This window comes from Neodiprion lecontei, chromosome 3 (genome assembly GCF_021901455.1).
Source record: "Neodiprion lecontei isolate iyNeoLeco1 chromosome 3, iyNeoLeco1.1, whole genome shotgun sequence".
Classification (NCBI taxonomy): Eukaryota; Metazoa; Arthropoda; class Insecta; order Hymenoptera; family Diprionidae; genus Neodiprion; species Neodiprion lecontei.
This window is the reverse complement of record NC_060262.1, coordinates 24,033,445-24,051,152: the sequence shown is the minus strand read 5'-3', so window position 1 is coordinate 24,051,152 and position 17,708 is coordinate 24,033,445. Positions and strand designations below refer to the sequence as shown.

At 35.4% G+C, this 17,708-nt stretch overlaps 4 protein-coding genes across 14 annotated transcripts; 3 read left to right on the top strand and 1 right to left on the bottom strand.

Moving 5' to 3' along the window:
- The first annotated feature begins 45 nt into the window (after positions 1 to 45).
- Positions 46 to 3,200, top strand: LOC107224010. Of its 6 annotated transcripts, none has more exons than XR_006903359.1 (6): positions 46 to 275; positions 368 to 574; positions 654 to 854; positions 935 to 1,030; positions 1,200 to 1,463; positions 1,755 to 3,200. XR_006903359.1 is itself a non-coding variant. In XM_046734536.1 (5 exons), the coding sequence occupies exons 1-5, from the start codon at positions 242 to 244 to the stop codon at positions 1,396 to 1,398; spliced, it is 723 nt and encodes a 240-aa protein (XP_046590492.1). In that variant the 5' UTR covers positions 46 to 241; the 3' UTR covers positions 1,399 to 3,200. The 6 variants fall into 6 exon arrangements, 3 of the variants coding, with proteins under 3 accessions (XP_046590492.1, XP_046590491.1, XP_015519397.1); XR_006903358.1 differs by having other exon boundaries at positions 1,595 to 3,200; XR_006903360.1 differs by having other exon boundaries at positions 1,200 to 2,061; positions 2,220 to 3,200.
- A 326-nt stretch (positions 3,201 to 3,526) lies between these two features.
- Positions 3,527 to 4,226, top strand: LOC107224022 (electron transfer flavoprotein regulatory factor 1). Its single transcript, XM_015663923.2, has 2 exons — positions 3,527 to 3,718; positions 3,841 to 4,226. Exons 1-2 carry the CDS (start codon positions 3,680 to 3,682, stop codon positions 4,042 to 4,044), a joined length of 243 nt encoding a protein of 80 aa, XP_015519409.1. The 5' UTR covers positions 3,527 to 3,679; the 3' UTR covers positions 4,045 to 4,226.
- Positions 4,227 to 4,841: 615 nt separating this feature from the next.
- On the top strand, positions 4,842 to 7,367 carry LOC107221301 (trafficking protein particle complex subunit 2-like protein). The gene is made up of 6 exons (XM_046734537.1): positions 4,842 to 5,159; positions 5,571 to 5,646; positions 6,407 to 6,579; positions 6,810 to 6,897; positions 7,019 to 7,098; positions 7,172 to 7,367. The coding sequence occupies exons 2-6, from the start codon at positions 5,614 to 5,616 to the stop codon at positions 7,212 to 7,214; spliced, it is 417 nt and encodes a 138-aa protein (XP_046590493.1). The 5' UTR covers positions 4,842 to 5,159; positions 5,571 to 5,613; the 3' UTR covers positions 7,215 to 7,367.
- A 1,000-nt stretch (positions 7,368 to 8,367) lies between these two features.
- LOC107224015 (vesicular inhibitory amino acid transporter) lies at positions 8,368 to 17,199 on the bottom strand. Of its 6 annotated transcripts, none has more exons than XM_046734516.1 (7): positions 16,275 to 17,199; positions 15,496 to 15,797; positions 15,195 to 15,324; positions 10,077 to 14,373; positions 9,858 to 10,015; positions 9,629 to 9,719; positions 8,368 to 8,629 (listed from the first exon to the last, which is right to left on the bottom strand). In XM_046734516.1, exons 2-4 carry the CDS (start codon positions 15,768 to 15,770, stop codon positions 13,189 to 13,191), a joined length of 1,590 nt encoding a protein of 529 aa, XP_046590472.1. In that variant the 5' UTR covers positions 15,771 to 15,797; positions 16,275 to 17,199; the 3' UTR covers positions 8,368 to 8,629; positions 9,629 to 9,719; positions 9,858 to 10,015; positions 10,077 to 13,188. The 6 variants fall into 6 exon arrangements, with proteins under 6 accessions (XP_046590472.1, XP_046590475.1, XP_046590471.1 ...); XM_046734519.1 differs by having other exon boundaries at positions 9,858 to 9,998; positions 10,161 to 14,373; XM_046734515.1 differs by having other exon boundaries at positions 9,858 to 14,373; positions 16,275 to 16,375; positions 16,845 to 17,199.
- Positions 17,200 to 17,708: the final 509 nt, after the last annotated feature.

The window sequence follows — 17,708 nt, the reverse complement described above, 5'->3', positions numbered from 1 at the left end:
CCCATGCTGTCGACCACGCCAAAATTGTTGCCGAAGTGATGAGAGAGCGAGATATATTACACACTAAATACTACCTCTCTCTCACTCTGCATTTGATTGGCTGATTCCCTTTCGTACCGAATCACAGATTGTTTTCAAACGTAAATTACCGGTTGTGTTTGAATCTTTGGCATTCGTGTAAATAGAAATTTATAAACAATGCCACGTAAATGTTGTGTTCGTAGCTGTAAATTGCAAGGTGATGATCCAGAAGCAGTCGCAGTTAGTTTTCATAAGTAACTACGACAAACAATTATATTTAGAATGGTGACAGGTTGAGGTTAATTCATACTGTAGAAAAATTAAACTCCGCTGAAATTTATTGCAGATTGCCTAAAGATCAGGGTATTCAAAGAAAATGGTTAGAAAGTATAAACAATGCTGAGAATACAAAATTAGAACCAAAGAAATTTATGGATGTTTGTAGTTTGCACTTTGAACCAGAAGCTTTCTATTATAGTGGTTTAGGCAAACTGAAAAGAATAAAGAAAGATCATTATCCGACTATATTTGGCATAGCGAAGAATCGTGGAAGGTAAGTGATTACATACTTTCTATCAATACAAAGAAATATTGATAAAAAAATGAATTGTAAATGGAAGACATTTTTTTAGAAATCTACCAATCCATCAAAACTGTCAAACAGAACAGCAAAATGATATACTCGACAGCTCACTGAATAGGAGTGATAATTTGCATAGCTCATCTCCATATAATCCAGTTAGTCCAATTAATGATGATGAGGAACAAGAACCAACCAATGCAGGAGATAATGAGAGTGGCAATGAATGTCCACAGGCTATGAATTGTATGAAGTATGTGTAAAATTTTTTGTAATTATTATGGTGTTTTATACAATGCATAAAAGTACACAGATGATCTAAATTATTTTCAGTTCCAGTATCAATGAAAATGTGAGTGTACAAACTGAGCCATTGTCAACATGTACAAAATGCACACAATATGAATGCGACTCATTCATCATTGGAAGGTCAGTGAACTGATTTAATAGTCGATTAGCAGATGTTTGAAGGATAGTGTTTCTTGGATTACAAAAAAAGATCTTCAAGATTCTTGACATTCCAACTTATTATCTGGATAAAATTAACATGGATTTGGTTGATATACATTTTTTACATAAAAACTACTCGCCATTTCAGAAACGACGCGACTCTCATTGCAAATGCTATACTAAAAAAGTCAGTAGCTAACATTGATCTTGATGGGATAAATTCTTCGAATAATTTTCTTCTGCAACAACTGGTATTAAAAGCTCAATCAGAGATAAGACAATTACGCAAGAAAAATAAGAATCTGAGAATGAAAAATGCTCGTTATGGTAAGAGGAAAAAAATATAAATAATTTGCTCAAAAGTATGACTAACAAGAAGCATATAACACACAAAGCGTTGGATATTTTCAAAGTAAGTATTTGAATCTTTGTACTTGAAAAGTGACGAGACATGAAAAATGTCTGTGATATATGTGGATTTTAACCATTTAAATACTATGTCTAGTTTCAAAGTGTACATTATTCTATATATTTTTCTTATAGAAACTCTGTAAGTCAACGGAAGTTACGATCATGTAATCACACTTCATTTCTAATCTTGAGTTCAAATATTGTATACATATTGGTTTTATTTTAATAATTCAACATTTTTTGTATAATATTAATAATAATAATCGTTACCATTTCCCGCCATACCTGGTAGAGTATGTCCCCAGAAGTCAGTAGACTTGTGCGAAGCAAGGGAAAGGATGGATTAGTGACCATCATTATGCGGCTGCAGCCATCTTAAGATGTTCAATAGAAACACCCGCATTTGCACAAGGGACAAGGGAAATTGCAGAAAACCTTGCCCACATATAGCAGGACTGATTTCAAACCTGAACCTGCCAATTTAGTGGCTGAGCAACGTCATAAAATTTTTGCAAGCTGCCGCTCAGATCCTCCTTGACAGGCTAAGGATTTGAACTCAGGTCCCCCTATTCCACAGTCTCACACACTATGTTACTACGGTCGGTGAACACTACATGAACATACATATTTTTGAAACAAATCACCTTATGAGATATAGTCCGTTTAATAATTTTTAATTACATCGAATGAGTTTGAAGACATTTAAGTGCATAGTTGAAATCCTCTTTTCAACCATAATTAACGGGGTCTGTCTTAGTGCTGTTGCAAGAAAAGTCGAAAGGGAAACAGCACTGAATCGCAATGAAGTTGTTTTGGGAAATGAAAGTGAAGAAAGGTATTGAAATGATGGATGATAAAGAATATGGTTTCATTGATATAGGTAAAGGTATTGAAGAAAAGGGCCTACCAGACGCAGCAATGTTTTAGTTTTGATAGTTGTCTGTGAAAATGGAAGTTGGAAGTTTCCAGTTTTCTATTATTTTGTGAATTCTCAGACTGAGGAAAAAAAACTGAAATTGTGAAAGAAATTTTAATAGCTCCTGATAATACTGGAATTATAATTACAAGTTTAACGCTCAATGGGTTACACTCGAGTATTAATACGTGCAAAAATTTAGGTGCATCTTTGGGTATTACGCAATCATGTTCTCAGTACATTACGGAGAAAAAGTTTCTGTTATTTGCAATGGCTATCATGTTCTAAAATTGCTTAGGAATGCGCTAGGAGAATTAGATTTACTCGACACCATTAGAAATACAATTTCTTGCTTACAACTAAAGCTTCCCCATTTTCTTATTTTCCTATTCACAATAATTACATCTCATACTGATATCGTTTTGTAATACTTCAAAGAAAATGTGAATAATCAACTATTCTCATTTCAAATGTACAATCATAATTGTTTGTTTTCAGTAATTATGATTTATTATAAATCTACATTTTCACACTTAAAAATTTACTGCGAAAAATCATTCATGTTCATTGACCTCCTCAGGACTGGAACGTTGACTGAAGACTATTGATAATTTATTTTCTCCCATGTTTAGTATTGAATTTCTAGTTTCCAATATATTGTTATTTCTAGACGCGAATCTTTTTAACATCATACATAGTTAAATTTGCCAAGTAGCAGTTGGATTTGTCTTTAAATTTGCCGACATGAGCGCGTTAAAAGTGACGAAACGTATCGGCCAACCACGTGTATGTGAAAGATGGCCGCGCCAGTTGACTTTTGCTGCGACTGGCAACTCGAAATAAAAACGATAGGCGATCATTGCCTGGTCCACACATACACTTTAAGTGGGGGGTCTAGCAGCTTACTGCGTGATACAAAGGGCGTGTTCGGAAATTGACTGAAAGTACTGAAAATCTACAGTATACGTCACTTGGACTATACCATTTTCAGTACTGACAGTACTTTGTCAATTTCCGAACACGCCCAAAGTTGGCGTGATAAGTGTACTTCGGAAGGCATCCCAGTTGTCCAATTTTCACTAGTGTCGCCGACTCCAAATATCCGAACAAATCCGAGAACCTCCGAGCTTTGTCGAAACAGTTGTACTCTGAACACTCTGAACCCAAGATCAGTAGGTTGAATTGTCGCGCAGTAGCAGAAAATCAAGCGTGGAGGTACGTTGTAAAGCCTAGTTGGGAGCAGTCCAGAGGTATTATTGATACAAATCCTACAGACAATGTTTAAAAACAAGTTGTGAATAATGGCGCAGCGAACAAAAGTAATCGAGTTGTACAAAACGGTGCGTATAAATATGACGTGTTTTTTTATTTCATCTTGTTCTTTCATCAATCATAGCTTAATCGTGTATATTACGTTCTCTTATTCTAAATTGTACTATTCAACCTATGTATATTGTTTTAGCTGCTGCACTTGGGGAAAGATTATCCAAAGGGATACACTTACTTTCGTACAAACCTAAAAAAGATATTTACGAAAAACAAAGATGAAAATGATCCACAAAAAATTGAAAAAATGTTGGAGCATGGACAGTACGTGATTAAAGAATTGGAGGCTCTTTATATGCTTCGGAAATATCGAACCCTAAAGAAAAGATATTACAGTTAAAAATAGTTTAGACTTTATCAAATAACCTAGCTAAGAAGACTGTCGAGTACAATTGATAAGGACTGACAATTGTAACAATCCTGTCTTCTATAGTGTATATATAATATCTTGTGGTTCATATATATTAGTTCTATTATTAATGCAGTTGGCAGCGTATAGAATAAAGAAAATTCCAAATTTTATCTGCGAGCAACAAGTATTAACTGTTTTGTAATCTGCCTTAGACGTATGTTTGATAATTGAATAACGTAGCTCCACATAGTATAACGTGTCTTATCAGTAATAACAATGAGGATATTCAAATATTGATATTACATTCACAAGAGTTTAATTGTACAATGAATTACAGAGAACTTAAAAAGTCATAATTTACCAAATGACTGACATCCAATCTTTGTTTCACATTAAACTGTAACTGTTATTCAACACAAAGTTAACCCCAAAGATTTCAAAAAATCTCATGTTCAGTATCATAGGATCAACAGCTGAGAAAATACAAAGAGAATACAGCAAAATTTCATGTTCTTTGACGACAACTTTTAATCTGTTCTTCACAGTGATTCGAGACTGTGCACGACGGATTCCTTTCGTAAAATTATGTCGATATAAAGTCTGAATACATGTATTTCACCATTTTTCTAAATGTGCCAAAAGTGCACTGGAAACATCTTAACACTAGAACTACCGAGGTAAAATTTACCAAAGCAGGAACTTTAAAATTAAATTGTAAAACCAATCTAATAAAACAAAAATAAAATTCATTATATTACTCGTTTAGTTATCGTTGTAAAAGTCATTACATCATTGCGGGGAAAAAATGTGACATGAAGTGGGAATTTTAAAACGAAATTATAAAACCAGTCATTTTGACTGGTCTGGTAGTTCTAGTGTTAAATGGTCCTATCTGGAATAATTGGATCCGAAGGTTTGCAGAAGAGGCATTTAAAACAATGTAGTATGAACAGCTGAGAAGATGTGAACAAAATATGGAGAAAACGATCGTGATCACTGATTTCACGAACCAAGCTGATCAAACTTGTTCAATCTCTTCATAAATACACGGTTCATTATTGAAGATCAGGAAGATTACATCCCACGATCGACCAACAAACAAGGTATTTAACATAGTATTTGATTGGAAAGACGGTCAATCAGGGGTCACCGTCACTGAAATAGTCTAAACGAATTTATTTATCACTTGGATCAAGTCCCCTGATATTCGTCAAGACTAAAGTTCTCATACGCAATATGAACATTAATCATTCCTTACTGATGTTTTGAAGTCGAATTCTGACGTGTGTCAGTTAATCCTTAATTGTGCATTAGTTAGTAGAACTTAAAGCAAAATCTCTAGGGATATTTTGTTGAGGCGGTTGTTTGCTGGTAGTATTGGTAGTATGTGTGCAAGTAATGAACTCACTTCGGACTATAAAGTGTATCTGTGTAAAACTATATTCTTTGATAAAACAATGATAAGACCGTGTTTTCGATAATTTCGCATAAAAGTATTGTGGTATACAAATTAGGTGAAAACTGTTATATGTCCTCACATCCCTGAGATGCACTAAGATGGCTGTGTGCGTCGCAGTGATCGGGAAAGACGTGAGTAAATCATTTTTTTAGGTTACAAAATCTGTCAAAATACTTTCGATTACTAACAATTTTTCAAAGTTTGTCGGATCTGATATAAGTCTGGATAAAGACCGAATTACAAAGCTGGATATGGAGTCTTACAAATATAGTCCTTAACAACATTCGCGGTCCCTGTTCCTTGACCAAACGTAGCTTTACATGTATATTTCCTTGTCTTCGGTCTCTCTGGCCAAGCCTGTTGTCTCAATGATATCATAGTTAGCCATATCAGAGGTACGAATAAAGGGCTGTCCGTAAAGTACATAGCTCTATTTTGGACACTTTTCATCCCCATCGCCCCATACCATTTGATCGTGGATATTTCACAGATATCCCCACCCCAGAAAAGCATGTGGTTTAAAAAATATTGATGAACAAGTAGTGTTTTTTTTTTTCATTTTTATTACACCAAGACATCCCGAGGAACAAATAGCAAAAGTAGCCACGAATGCCATTTATTATTACTAGGAAAAGAATTTTTCTCACCTTTTTCGTGATAATCAAGCCGAGTTTTAAGTGTACCTAATACAAAGGCACGTCATTGAAACCCGCATCAATTACAAAACCAACTCACATGTAGCCTAACGTAGTCTTTCGTGAAATCCCTCTCCCCCCACTCGCAAGCTAGCTACATGGTTTACGGGAAGTCTTTAATGATTTTTATAAGCTTCTATGTTTGACTTTGGGAAATGTGAACTTGTAAATGATTACACTGTGAGTTTTGTTACAGAATTCTCCGAAGTATATTCGCTGCTCTGATGAAACAGCGGCTTTACAATTCCATTACAAAGTGCACACATCAATTGATATTATAGAAGAAAAATTAAACACTGGAAATAAGATGGCAGCTGATGTTAGGGAGCTCTTTTTAGGATTGCTATTTTCAACCGAGGAGCACAAAATGTAATTCACCATGAAATTCGCACAACTCAATATTTGTGTACATTTTGCAGTTGGCATTTCGATTGTCTTTGGTTGAAATGTATTGAATGCTTTTGCCAAACGTTCTTTTCATTTACATCTCGTTTTTCGAAGGTCCCGTCTAAGCCACTGATTTTTAAGTACACTGGAGAATTTTTCTCCTATGGTGGGAATATAGTTAATTATATGGCAAAAAATTCGATGATTTTCAGATTTGGTTATGCTACAAATACCAAAATTAAATTTATCGTTGTACTGCAATCGACAAATGCATCTCTAAGAGACAATGAAGTACGAATGGTATGAAGTCGATTAAAAATTTATATTACATTATTTAATTTCAAACTTGATCTGTATTCTGTATATATACATATTTGGCCTTCATCAAAAGTAAATAATCAAGTTTTTATTCCACAATTAGATCTTCAGAAAATTACACTCTGCTTACGCGAACGCAGTGTGCAATCCATTCTATGTACCAGGGGACCAAATCCAATCCAAGTAAGTTTGTCAGAAGTGCACATACTAAATAAAAATATTTATTTATCAATAATTACTGAGCGGAATTTTTCAGAGGATTTGACACAGCTGTAATGGAAATTATGGGTGTATCTTAACCAAGCTTTACACAGTATGTACTATTATAAAATATAAGTTAATTGGTATAATTATGAAATAAATAATTGAACTAAGTGAAATGAAAATCGTTGTTTTCTAGTGATACTGGCAAATCACTGGCCAAATCCCACAATAAATTTCTACCAAACAGATATCAGCTCTATACATATAGTCGTAATCTCCGTCATAGAAATGTGTTTCGAAGGAAACCTTTATAATTATTTGTCATCACGCACTTAAGGCTAGAGAATAAATCATACATCATACATGGTATTAAAGTTCGAAACCAAAGTTTGGATATTCGGATGTTCGGATGTTCAGAAAGTGACGTCACCGAAATTTTTTTTTCTCTCGACGTCATCGATCTATATAGACGAAAATCAGCTAACCGAATCCCTCAGTCTGGAAACAACCGCGCAGTAGAACGGATGGATGAGAATCGCGCTCCGCAGATTTCGAGTACCGGGTTCTCTACCTCCCGGATCCTGCGCTCCAGGTCCGCTACCTGGTGAAATTCGACTTCAGGGACAAGCGCTCCGTAGTTCTGGCTGTCCAGGTCCTTGACCTGGTGACTTTTGACTTTCAGGACTAATTTTCAAGTTTTCAAGTTTGATTATTGAAAACGTCATGTTTGGTACTATCAAACCAATATGCATGCTTCAGATAACATCTTGAATCGGAAAAAGAAACCGAACGATCAGGATCAACAAATTGCAATTGGTGAGTGATTTGCATTGTATACATAGGAATACATGACAATAACGCGGTTCAATTAGAGCTAAAATTGCTGTGCGTAGTGTTTCAAATCTTTCAGCACTTAGCTGATTGTTGTGTGGTATTTTTTGACTAAATTTATTGTCATAAAATCACAATACGTTATACTTACATGGATGTGCAAACGTGATTTGTAACATTATATAATAAAAATGTTACGGGCAAATTTGGTTTGCGTCACATGCACAAAGACAGTGTTCATTCTGTATACTATGAAACAATTACCAGAATTTTTTGTGGAGTCCATCGTGCCCCAGTCTCCCCTACAACTATGTCATATGGTAAAATACTGACAACTAGTAAGCGAGCACAAAAACCAGTTACACTAGGCATCTGACCCCGAGCGAGCTTCAGCGAGCGAGAGTTTTAAAGCTAATATATTATTAAAACTGATAATTTTATTCTATATTTTAAAAACTTTGAAACAATGTAGTACAATGTCAACGGTAACAGATATCATAAGAAAAATACAATCTGTAATACCTATTTTAAACGTACTACAAGGAATTAATGGAAATGCTCGGCCCTTTCTTCTAATTGCCACTAGGCTGCTTCACCCAAAATCCCCACGAAGCGAATTTTTTACCCATCTCTTCTTGATTTGGTCCTCGAAACACTTTGATTTTTACTCGAGAAATATCTGTAAACAAATCAAAGTAAGTTTTTTAACAGATTAATATTTTACTCTTTCAATCTTCCCAGCAGCAATATTATCCATAATCTGAACTTATTGTTTATATTAGCTACTCAACTGTATAGGCATGAACCGTCGGTTTGAAACGAAAATAAATACCGTACAATTATATCCGCGTAGTTAATAATTACACGATGAATGCCAGTAATTAACTATGAATTGGTAGCACCGTCTGAATATAAAGTTAGAATAAGAGGAAAAACCGCTTAAAAAATCTCCAGCGATGTTATTTGCACCGTTGATAGTAGACAAGGATGAAACAACATCCCATACATACATATATGTAATAGAAATGGATCTGAGCGAATTTGAACAAGATAAGACAATATCAACAATTTGAGAAACGGTTTTGTAATCAGATCGTTCGAAATGGTTAAACTTCGGTGCTTCTTTATCCCATTTTAGTGTTTTTGAGCTCATTTTACTCACTGACCAGATTCCCACACATTTTCCGGAATAACATCCAGGAAATTTTACAATTAAGTACAGTTGTAACGCGAAAATGTAATTTTCGATATATGTTATGTCGCATTTAGATAAATTTATCTTTATCCACTCTGGAGATAACTATATTGTAAATTGTAAATTGTAAATTTTTCGCATGTGACTTCTGGAGATCTTGATGGTAAACAGTGAACACAAGCCGGTTCAACAACACAAAAGTTTGATCATTCTGAATGTTCTAATTTGTTCGGATTGATATCTTTCACAAAGTAGGGATATTGTTTCGTTCATATTGACCGTCACTGGCATATATAACTTTTCTGAAGATTTTCGAAACGGTATTCTCATTTTTATCAAATTTTTATTCAGACTTCATGGCCCATTCATCCTTGACGTTACAATTCAATTACACTTTTTCGCTTCATATATTATCATACAACTGTATAAAAATTATGATATTCCGTGTGAAATATCGGGATTTCGTAAACTAATCTCACGTACCTGTTTTCTCTCTTTGACCATCGCCTGATTTTCTCGCCACTACGGAGAAGGCAGCGAAACTGCTGCATAACAGCAATACGTATATCATATTCTGTAACGATATGAAAAATACGTAGGGCTTACGTGTTATAATCTTTACGGCGTTTTTAATTTAAACGCAATTTGTGCGATACAACTTAATAATTTAGTAATACTATAACTACTTTTTGTTTAAAACATTAACACGTACCTGTAGTAGTTTCATCCTGACAGTATTCGGTGAACTGAATAATTCGCCGCTTAAACGTGTTTTATAGAACTATCTGTCGTTTCTGGAGCATGACTGATTTCTACGAAATACCTCACTTACTGTTTATTCGTAAATGTCCAACTGTGAAAAAATACCGACTTTTCTTTCATTTGGTGTTTATTCTCGCTCAAGTGAAAGTTTTTTTTTTTTTTTCATTACCACTGAAATGGTTACACATACATCCTTCTAATGATTCGTGCAGCATTCGAGTTGTGACTAAAATCAAAATTTCCATGTTTTTACCGTGTATGGAGAAAGGTGTGAACCTTTTGTCTGCCTAGCTGACTAAGTTTATCACTTAACCGCTTCATTGGCCATACTTATTTTCTTCTGAGACAGAGCAACTATTAGCTGCGCAAATAAATACCATCGAACAACAAGCTTCTCATAATTCAATTCTGAAGAAATATGCTGAATATTAAAGTTCAATCGATGCAATACGGTATTTCAATTGCGTCAGGTTAATAATTTAACTGTAATAAATCGCATTGTACAATTCAAATGCTTGTCTATGATTTCGGGATGAAACACATTAAAATGTAGTCAAGTATCACCTGCATACGCACACATATTGTATAATTTTTTTTCTTCACATATAGATGCGTGATTCATTTATCTAGACTTATAATAATACTCATTTACACAAGTATCGATAATTTGCGCGTGATACACTGCACATATACATGTTACATATTGACTGTTTCGATCAAGACATTATATAACAGCGGGAGCTAACATCTTACTATATATCATGTATGATGTATACTGTTCGTTATTGTCGATGTTTTAAAAATTAATATCAACGCACATATAATTTGTATGCTTAGGTTTGCTACTTTGAACAATAAAAGTGTATACATATAATTGTATACAGTATACATTATATGATTCAATAAAGTTTTTCAAATCCGCACAATAAAATTTCATTCGTATATTTTTTGTAATATGGAAGCCCTTTACACCATAATTTTTTATATAACTATGTAGCTATAACGTTTATGAATTTCATTTCAAAACGCAGCGGGATTTTGTGGTACGTTCAAATGTTAGTAAAAAGAAAGAGAAAGAATAATAGTACCGGTGTAAACAAAAAACCAAATCCATTTTTTGACCGATCGAGTCCAGAGGATAGACCGTCATGGAATGATGTCTACAATAAATTTCACCTACGAAAGTTGATCGAACCTATAAATAAAATATTTCGTTTGATTAATTTTCTCATCGCTTACGTTTTGAAATGTAACTTTTTTGTTACATTATTAATAATCATCTCAATATATTCTTTTTCTCAGTTTTTAAATCTTATCATATTTTACACTTAGATACGTACATGATACGGTAGTATTGGCCAATCGATATTTCAGAGAGCAAATTAAATTACGCGTTGTAAACTCAAAAGAAAAAATTTCAATTATAAAAACACCCGATTCGCTATCTATCGTAACATTTTACTTTAGGCTCAAATTTGAAACAAGAAACGAAGCGACGTGAATCGAAATTTTTCTTGATTTTCACGAAAATTCAGAATTCCTTGTTCCGTTTTCTGTTTGGCTTAAAAATTTTTATTTCGGAAGTGAATAAAAGAATGATACGACTTTGATTTTTTACATTCTTTAAAACATTTTTCAATTTAATTTTATTGGATATAAATTTTAAGCTGTTGTTTATTTTTTATTTTTTTGTACGTAGTAAAATCTTATAATCAAATTCATTATGCAGATTGTTACATTCACCGGTTTGAATTGTCATATATTTTAATTCCACCGGGCGATCTATACACAACCGACACGTAATGCGGTATAATGTATAATACTTTATTTTCTAACCAATTTTATTTCGTATTCAGGCCAACGTATTTTTTATAGACGCGTAGTGAAACTGCTCAGTGAAGTACGATTGCATTTTTCATATGAAACTACTTTTTATATACGTTTACAGGGCTCATTTTAATATTATTATTATTATTATTATTATTATTATTATTATTATGAACAAAGTATATTGTATGATATACAATTATTCGTCATTCTGGAAGACATCGTTGGAAGACTTGGTTTACGATTAATTGATTAATGTATATATGTATATATATATATATCCATATATTTAGAGACACAAACTCTTATATGGTTTTTGTCAGTATGATCATTAGCTTGATCAGCCTACTGTATATTATATCTATGTGTATATCGTATATTTATAATAACTCCTCGGTGATAAGAAAAAGTACAACCGTTATTGCACCGTAATAATAACAAGAACAGTAACAATGAAAGTTGAATAGTAACGTGTGATATTGTTGTTACCGTATAGATATCGACAGTAAATCATTACCACGTGATTCAAAAATGTTATATGTATATAATTGATACAGTCACGGTTCACAGTGTAAATAAAATCTAACTTTGATTTCTCAGACCTTTGGAAGACATTGGATCACTTGAGTATAAATATCTTACTGCACCTACTCTATTTATGCTTACTCATTTACGAGGTGAACTAAGCGAAGTTATTACTTGGAGGTCTTTTTATCTTTTAATTTTTTCAATACCATTAAATCTCTACTTTGAATTCCAGGTATTATAGACTTTGATAGAAAATTGACCGAACTCGATTGGCGAAGCAGCGTTAGGAAACAAATATACTCTTTCAAGTTTTCATAAGTCGTTGACAATCGGTGTTCTTTGATCTCATATCAAATTCAATATCAGCATCACAATCAATATGCAGCAGGGGTTTGTTTCGACTCACCTCGTATGAGTAATTATAAATTGTGCGTAAAAATTATGTTTCCTAATCATTATTATAAAATACAGAATCCTACTCAACAATGAATAACATATATATACTTGTACAGTTTTAACATTGGAAGACAGTGATTTATATATAATACATATGTATATGTATAGGTACATACGTTCTGGAATATTGTCACGATCACTGCTTGTTGCATAAGTGTAGGATAAGCTAGTCGTAAGATCTAGAAGCTGTAAATTAGGTTTAGAACACTTTATCAATTTCATTTTACCACCCAAGGTATAGGTAGGACTTAATATCGATGAAATATCGAGTTTCAAAAATTACTCTGATATGGTTCCGTAGAACATTGCTTCTGGATCTAGTACGGTATAATCGATATGTACGTTATATTATGTTTGTCTGTGATCGACATTCACGTGGCCTAAATGTGACTAGAACATGTGCGCGTAAGTAAAGGGTGTCTCCTTATATTAATAAAAAGATAATGTATGTAGCTATGCGTTAAAATGACCTAAAACGGTAGGCCAATTTCGAAGGCTTCGATGAGAGCTGACCCGGAATCGTAAACGCCAATAACGCCGAATAAAATGCCTAGAAAAATGATAAAGCAGTCGTAAGCGACCGTGCCCCATTCCATGGAGTTTCTTTTCAGCTTCAAATGAAAATAGCAAGGCCAGATGAACGACAACATGGTGCCAGTAAAGGACCCGATGAATCCCATCAGTATGCCAAAGTGTGGGATAAAAATCGCCATTAGAATAGTGAAGACTATGACGCCCACGCGCCAGGCCAATCCCCAGACCTTGAGCTCGCGATCTACGGTCCAGATGGTTGGGAAAGGGGTCTTCGGTCTACCTCTGAAGAAGGCGCGCTCGAGGAGTTCGCAGGCGGCGTAATACGGCAAAGGATAAGAGAGGACGGCCTTGATGACGAGGCAGAAATTGACCAGACCTTTGAAACTTGGGGAGTGAAGGTTGTTGGTGATCACTTGTTGCGTGTCCGTCTGAAACGTGAGGAAGCATATCCATCCGAATAGAGATTTGAACGCTGCTGCCGCTATGTGACTCCAGTTGATCATCCAGTCGAACTTTGACCTGTCGATCATGTTTCCTTCCAAGGTTGGAAGAAATATTTGAGAGGTGTAGCTGAAGACTATTACGCCCAGCGATATTGGGAAATTCTTCATGTCTATGTCCCACTTAACCTTCGACCATCCCCAGTCGCCGATCTCGAGGATGCAGTAGCCGACGATTATCGCGTTTATCAGCAAGTGGGCCATGGTGCACCAGAAACTCAGAACCGAAACGTGCTGCAAGGATTTCAGGAATCCCAACGGAATGAGGAATATACCGATGAGCATCATCCAACTTCTGGTGTCGATTGCTCCCTCGGGAAAAGAACCGATCATCAAATCACCGCATACTACGACGTAGAGGATGCACGTCATCAGTAGCTCGATTATCTGAGCTATGTTCACTGCTCTCGCTCCCCACGTTGGCCCGAAACATTCCTTGGCAATTGCCACGTACGAATCTCGCACTCTGACACGCTGCCCCGTTGCAGGGTCCAACTCGTAGAGACATTCGACCAGTATCTTGCCGGTGTAACAGCAAATGTGGGCGATTCCAATCATCGCGGCTATTGCCCAGTAACCGCCGCGAAGCACGGCGAACGGCAAGTTCACGATAAACATTCCCTAAGAATTGGTAGTCCTTTAATTATGCGGGGTAAGAATGCAAAATTTGACGACGTTTGACCTTTGCGAGAGCTTTTTTCAAGATAGACACACTATTTGTTGTTTAATAATAATGCTATCCTTTTTAAGTTTCAGAGCAATCGCAAAGCAACGTAGTATTGGAATTATATTGGAACATTCGTTTCTTGGTGAAAATCAAGTGTCGAGGTAATTGGCCTAAAGAATCGTGCGTGAAATGTGAAATTGCGTAAATCGCGGTTCTTTCCGTTTTCTTGACGCCCCAGTTTCGTCAGAATTATAGAAATAAAAATCCGTAGGCAGCTTAATGATAAGTTTGTATATATAATCATCGGAGCTGTTTCATTCTCGCGCTCCTGATCTGTTACATCTTCAATAATCGGTCTATCTTAAACAGTTAAAAGAAATAATTGAAGGTGTTTTTTTTAAACAGCAGCTTAAAAAAATAATTGCAATCAACAACCATTTTCTGTCGATTTTGATTAGAGTTTTGTCGAGTAGACATTCCTTGTACTGAAAGTCTACCAGAATTAACTTATATCGGAATTTCACATTTCTACCAGATACTGTTCGATCCTTGTGCAGAAATATTCACCAACACGTTTCGATGCGAGAAAAGTTAACAAATTACTGTCGATTTTTTAACGTCAATGCGAAGGTCAACCGCGAAGTTCTACGAGAGTCGACGCAACTGAATGTCATCCGATTCAAATAGTTTTTTTTTTTTTAAATCATGTAGCATTTTCCAACTTCGTTTCTGAATACTTGTAAGAAATAAGAGCCAAATTCAGGAATATTTTTACCTGGATCGCATTTGTGATGTTCCAGGCTGCCTGCCATTCGTTGATCTTGACTCCGGGAGCCCCAAATTCCCCACCGTCATCATATTCGCTGAAGCCGCCGCTGCTTGTGCTTCCGCCTCTCGGTTTGTCGCTGCATATGACAAATTTTAAATATTACCGTTCGGGAGCAACATGTTCACGAAATATTGACATTACATGGATTTGAATTCATCCACAGACTTGAATAACGGTGACTTAAAATTTTGAAATATAGACGGGCGAAGAGAATTACTGCTTTTATGAACATGAGCTTTGAACTCACTTGCTGCGCTGGTAGCTGAAAGAGTCTTCCGCAATCCCGCCGATACTTTGTTCCGCGTAAGGGTGTTCGCCATTCATTGCCGTCATTTCGGTGTTGTCACGACCCTCGTTAAACTGTTCGAATTGCTTTTGTTGACCTTGCGACTGACCCCCGCCAGTGCCGCGTATCAGTTCCATGCATGGGCTGCTTTCCGGCCATTTCGCCTTCAGAGTCTCCCAGGCGACGTTTATGGTCGCACCAATTGGAGGTATATAAAATCCCCGAAAATTTGCCATTTCTTTATCCTTGTGTTTTTATTATTCCTGTAGAATTCAACAATTATTACGATATTACTTGTGTACTGTCGACTTTAGAGAGTTATAATCAAATTCATCATCGTATGCTGCATTTACGTATAATTCTTACTGTATACTAATTTTTTATTGTATTTATACCAGAGTATATAAAAACGACAATAATTATAACTCTGTAAAGTACGAGAAGCTTTTAGCGTGAAAGATAATCAGTATCGGTGGAAGCTAAATATAATGATCATAAGATTTCGGAAATATCCATTCGAATCCATTTTCTTCATCTCGTGTTTCGCCGTTTCGATAAATTTCTACATTTATTGGTTATTATTAGTATTGTTGCTCGAACGATTCACCCTCAAAAAATCCGTCTGTTTATATATAGGTCGGTCCCGGCACCGAAAGATCAATGATTACATATCGCAACAGATAGCATCTTTTCTGAACTTACGATCGACATGATCTTTACGTGAAGAAAACTTTACTTACCAAAACGGAAGCAACACGAAATTTCACCTAGTTATAAATTTGTTAATGCCTAATGCGAATGGCAAATCACCTTGGGCATAGAGTCACTTTTTATCGCCTAGCTTTAACAAATGTCAAAATTATTCGATAGAACCGCACGCTAAAGCTGTAATTCATCGTGTTCAGAAATTAATCTCACTTGCAATTCACGAGGAAAACAATTTAGAACACGATACATTGTTGGCATGCAAAGTCGTTTGAAATTAGTATAATATCAAGATTTGGATAGAGATTCGTCTAAGATGAATATACGATGCTGTACATCACCTAGACGTATCAACTTCGGGAGTAAATGCTACCATATAATTCCGTCTACAATGAAATTCGAATGGAAATTCTAAACGGCACTAGCGACAAGAAACGTGAAAAACATCCAATTGTATTAAGATTCGGTGCATTTGAACGTTCATATTCCTGTTCTTGTTTGTAGGAAAGCAAAACGAATAGGGTTTCTTTAAATCACGTTAAATGTGTTTACACAGTTCCCGTAGTACAATATATTATACGTCTAATATTAAATGTGCAGCTTACTTATCAGTTTGTCTTTCTTTTTTTTTTTATATTTTTTTTTTTATTTTGCGTGAAACAATAAAAACTTGAAGCGCGTTGAATCGTCTACGATATTTTTCCAGCTTCAACGGTCGGTGACTTCTATACCACTAAACTAAATGAATTATCATAGGCACTTTGAAAAAAAAGTTTATTTTTACAAATTAACGCCTAGCTATGTACTGGTGCGATACCGCATGGCTAGCCGCGTTTTCTATTACGAGTTAGAAGTCTTTAATCTCGTAGTTTGAATCGCGGCATTGACTGGGGGTGGTGTGTCGGTGTTTGGGGATTGGGATCGGAGTGTGTCAGGATCCCTTGATGGCGTCCGGCTCGATCAATGTGCTCCTTTTCCGACGCATGCTGCGCATCTTTCGCGCAAGTCTGGATCGCCTGCGTCAAGGAACGCAAGCGTCGGAGTTTTACCACGATTCAACTCATTGCCAAATCGCGTAGATCCTTCGAAACGGAGATTATTTATCGCCGACATTCCATTTCCATTTCAAGACTTTACGTCCGTATCATATGACGTTGTTTCTTTGACATTTATGTTAATTCACGCGACGCGTTGAAGCTGCTTTGGCGTACTGAAGACAACCATACCATACGATATAATTTCTCCTCAAACTATACAAATCATTATATAATTATGTAGGCTTCGACAAGTTTCCCGTTCAAATTCGTTCTTTTTAAATATGAAAATGCTGTCTAATCAGATACTATAACATTCCTTGTAACTCCAATTATAGATAGGAATGCATAATGTAATCGTAGGTAATATATTATAGGGAATTTTTAAAAGGGGTTTAATTAATCTTATTACATCAAATAAAATACACCACTAAA

Bases quoted from the DNA above. Each gene is read 5' to 3' on its own strand.
- LOC107224010 (XM_015663911.2), top strand. From the start codon at position 199: ATGCCACGTAAATGTTGTGTTCGTAGCTGTAAATTGCAAGGTGATGAT. The intron at 276-367 runs GTAACTACGACA...AATTTATTGCAG, and splicing joins GTCGCAGTTAGTTTTCATAA to ATTGCCTAAAGATCAGGGTA. The intron at 575-653 runs GTAAGTGATTAC...ACATTTTTTTAG, and splicing joins ATAGCGAAGAATCGTGGAAG to AAATCTACCAATCCATCAAA.
- LOC107224022 (XM_015663923.2), top strand. From the start codon at position 3,680: ATGGCGCAGCGAACAAAAGTAATCGAGTTGTACAAAACG. The intron at 3,719-3,840 runs GTGCGTATAAAT...ATATTGTTTTAG, and splicing joins TAATCGAGTTGTACAAAACG to CTGCTGCACTTGGGGAAAGA.
- LOC107221301 (XM_046734537.1), top strand. From the start codon at position 5,614: ATGGCTGTGTGCGTCGCAGTGATCGGGAAAGAC. The intron at 6,898-7,018 runs GTATGAAGTCGA...TTCCACAATTAG, and splicing joins GAGACAATGAAGTACGAATG to ATCTTCAGAAAATTACACTC. The intron at 7,099-7,171 runs GTAAGTTTGTCA...GGAATTTTTCAG, and splicing joins GGGGACCAAATCCAATCCAA to AGGATTTGACACAGCTGTAA.
- LOC107224015 (XM_015663916.2), bottom strand. From the start codon at position 15,770: ATGGCAAATTTTCGGGGATTTTATATACCTCCAATTGGTGCGACCATA. The intron at 15,325-15,495 runs GTGAGTTCAAAG...TGTCATATGCAG, and splicing joins TTCAGCTACCAGCGCAGCAA to CGACAAACCGAGAGGCGGAA. The intron at 14,374-15,194 runs GTAAAAATATTC...ACCAATTCTTAG, and splicing joins ACATCACAAATGCGATCCAG to GGAATGTTTATCGTGAACTT.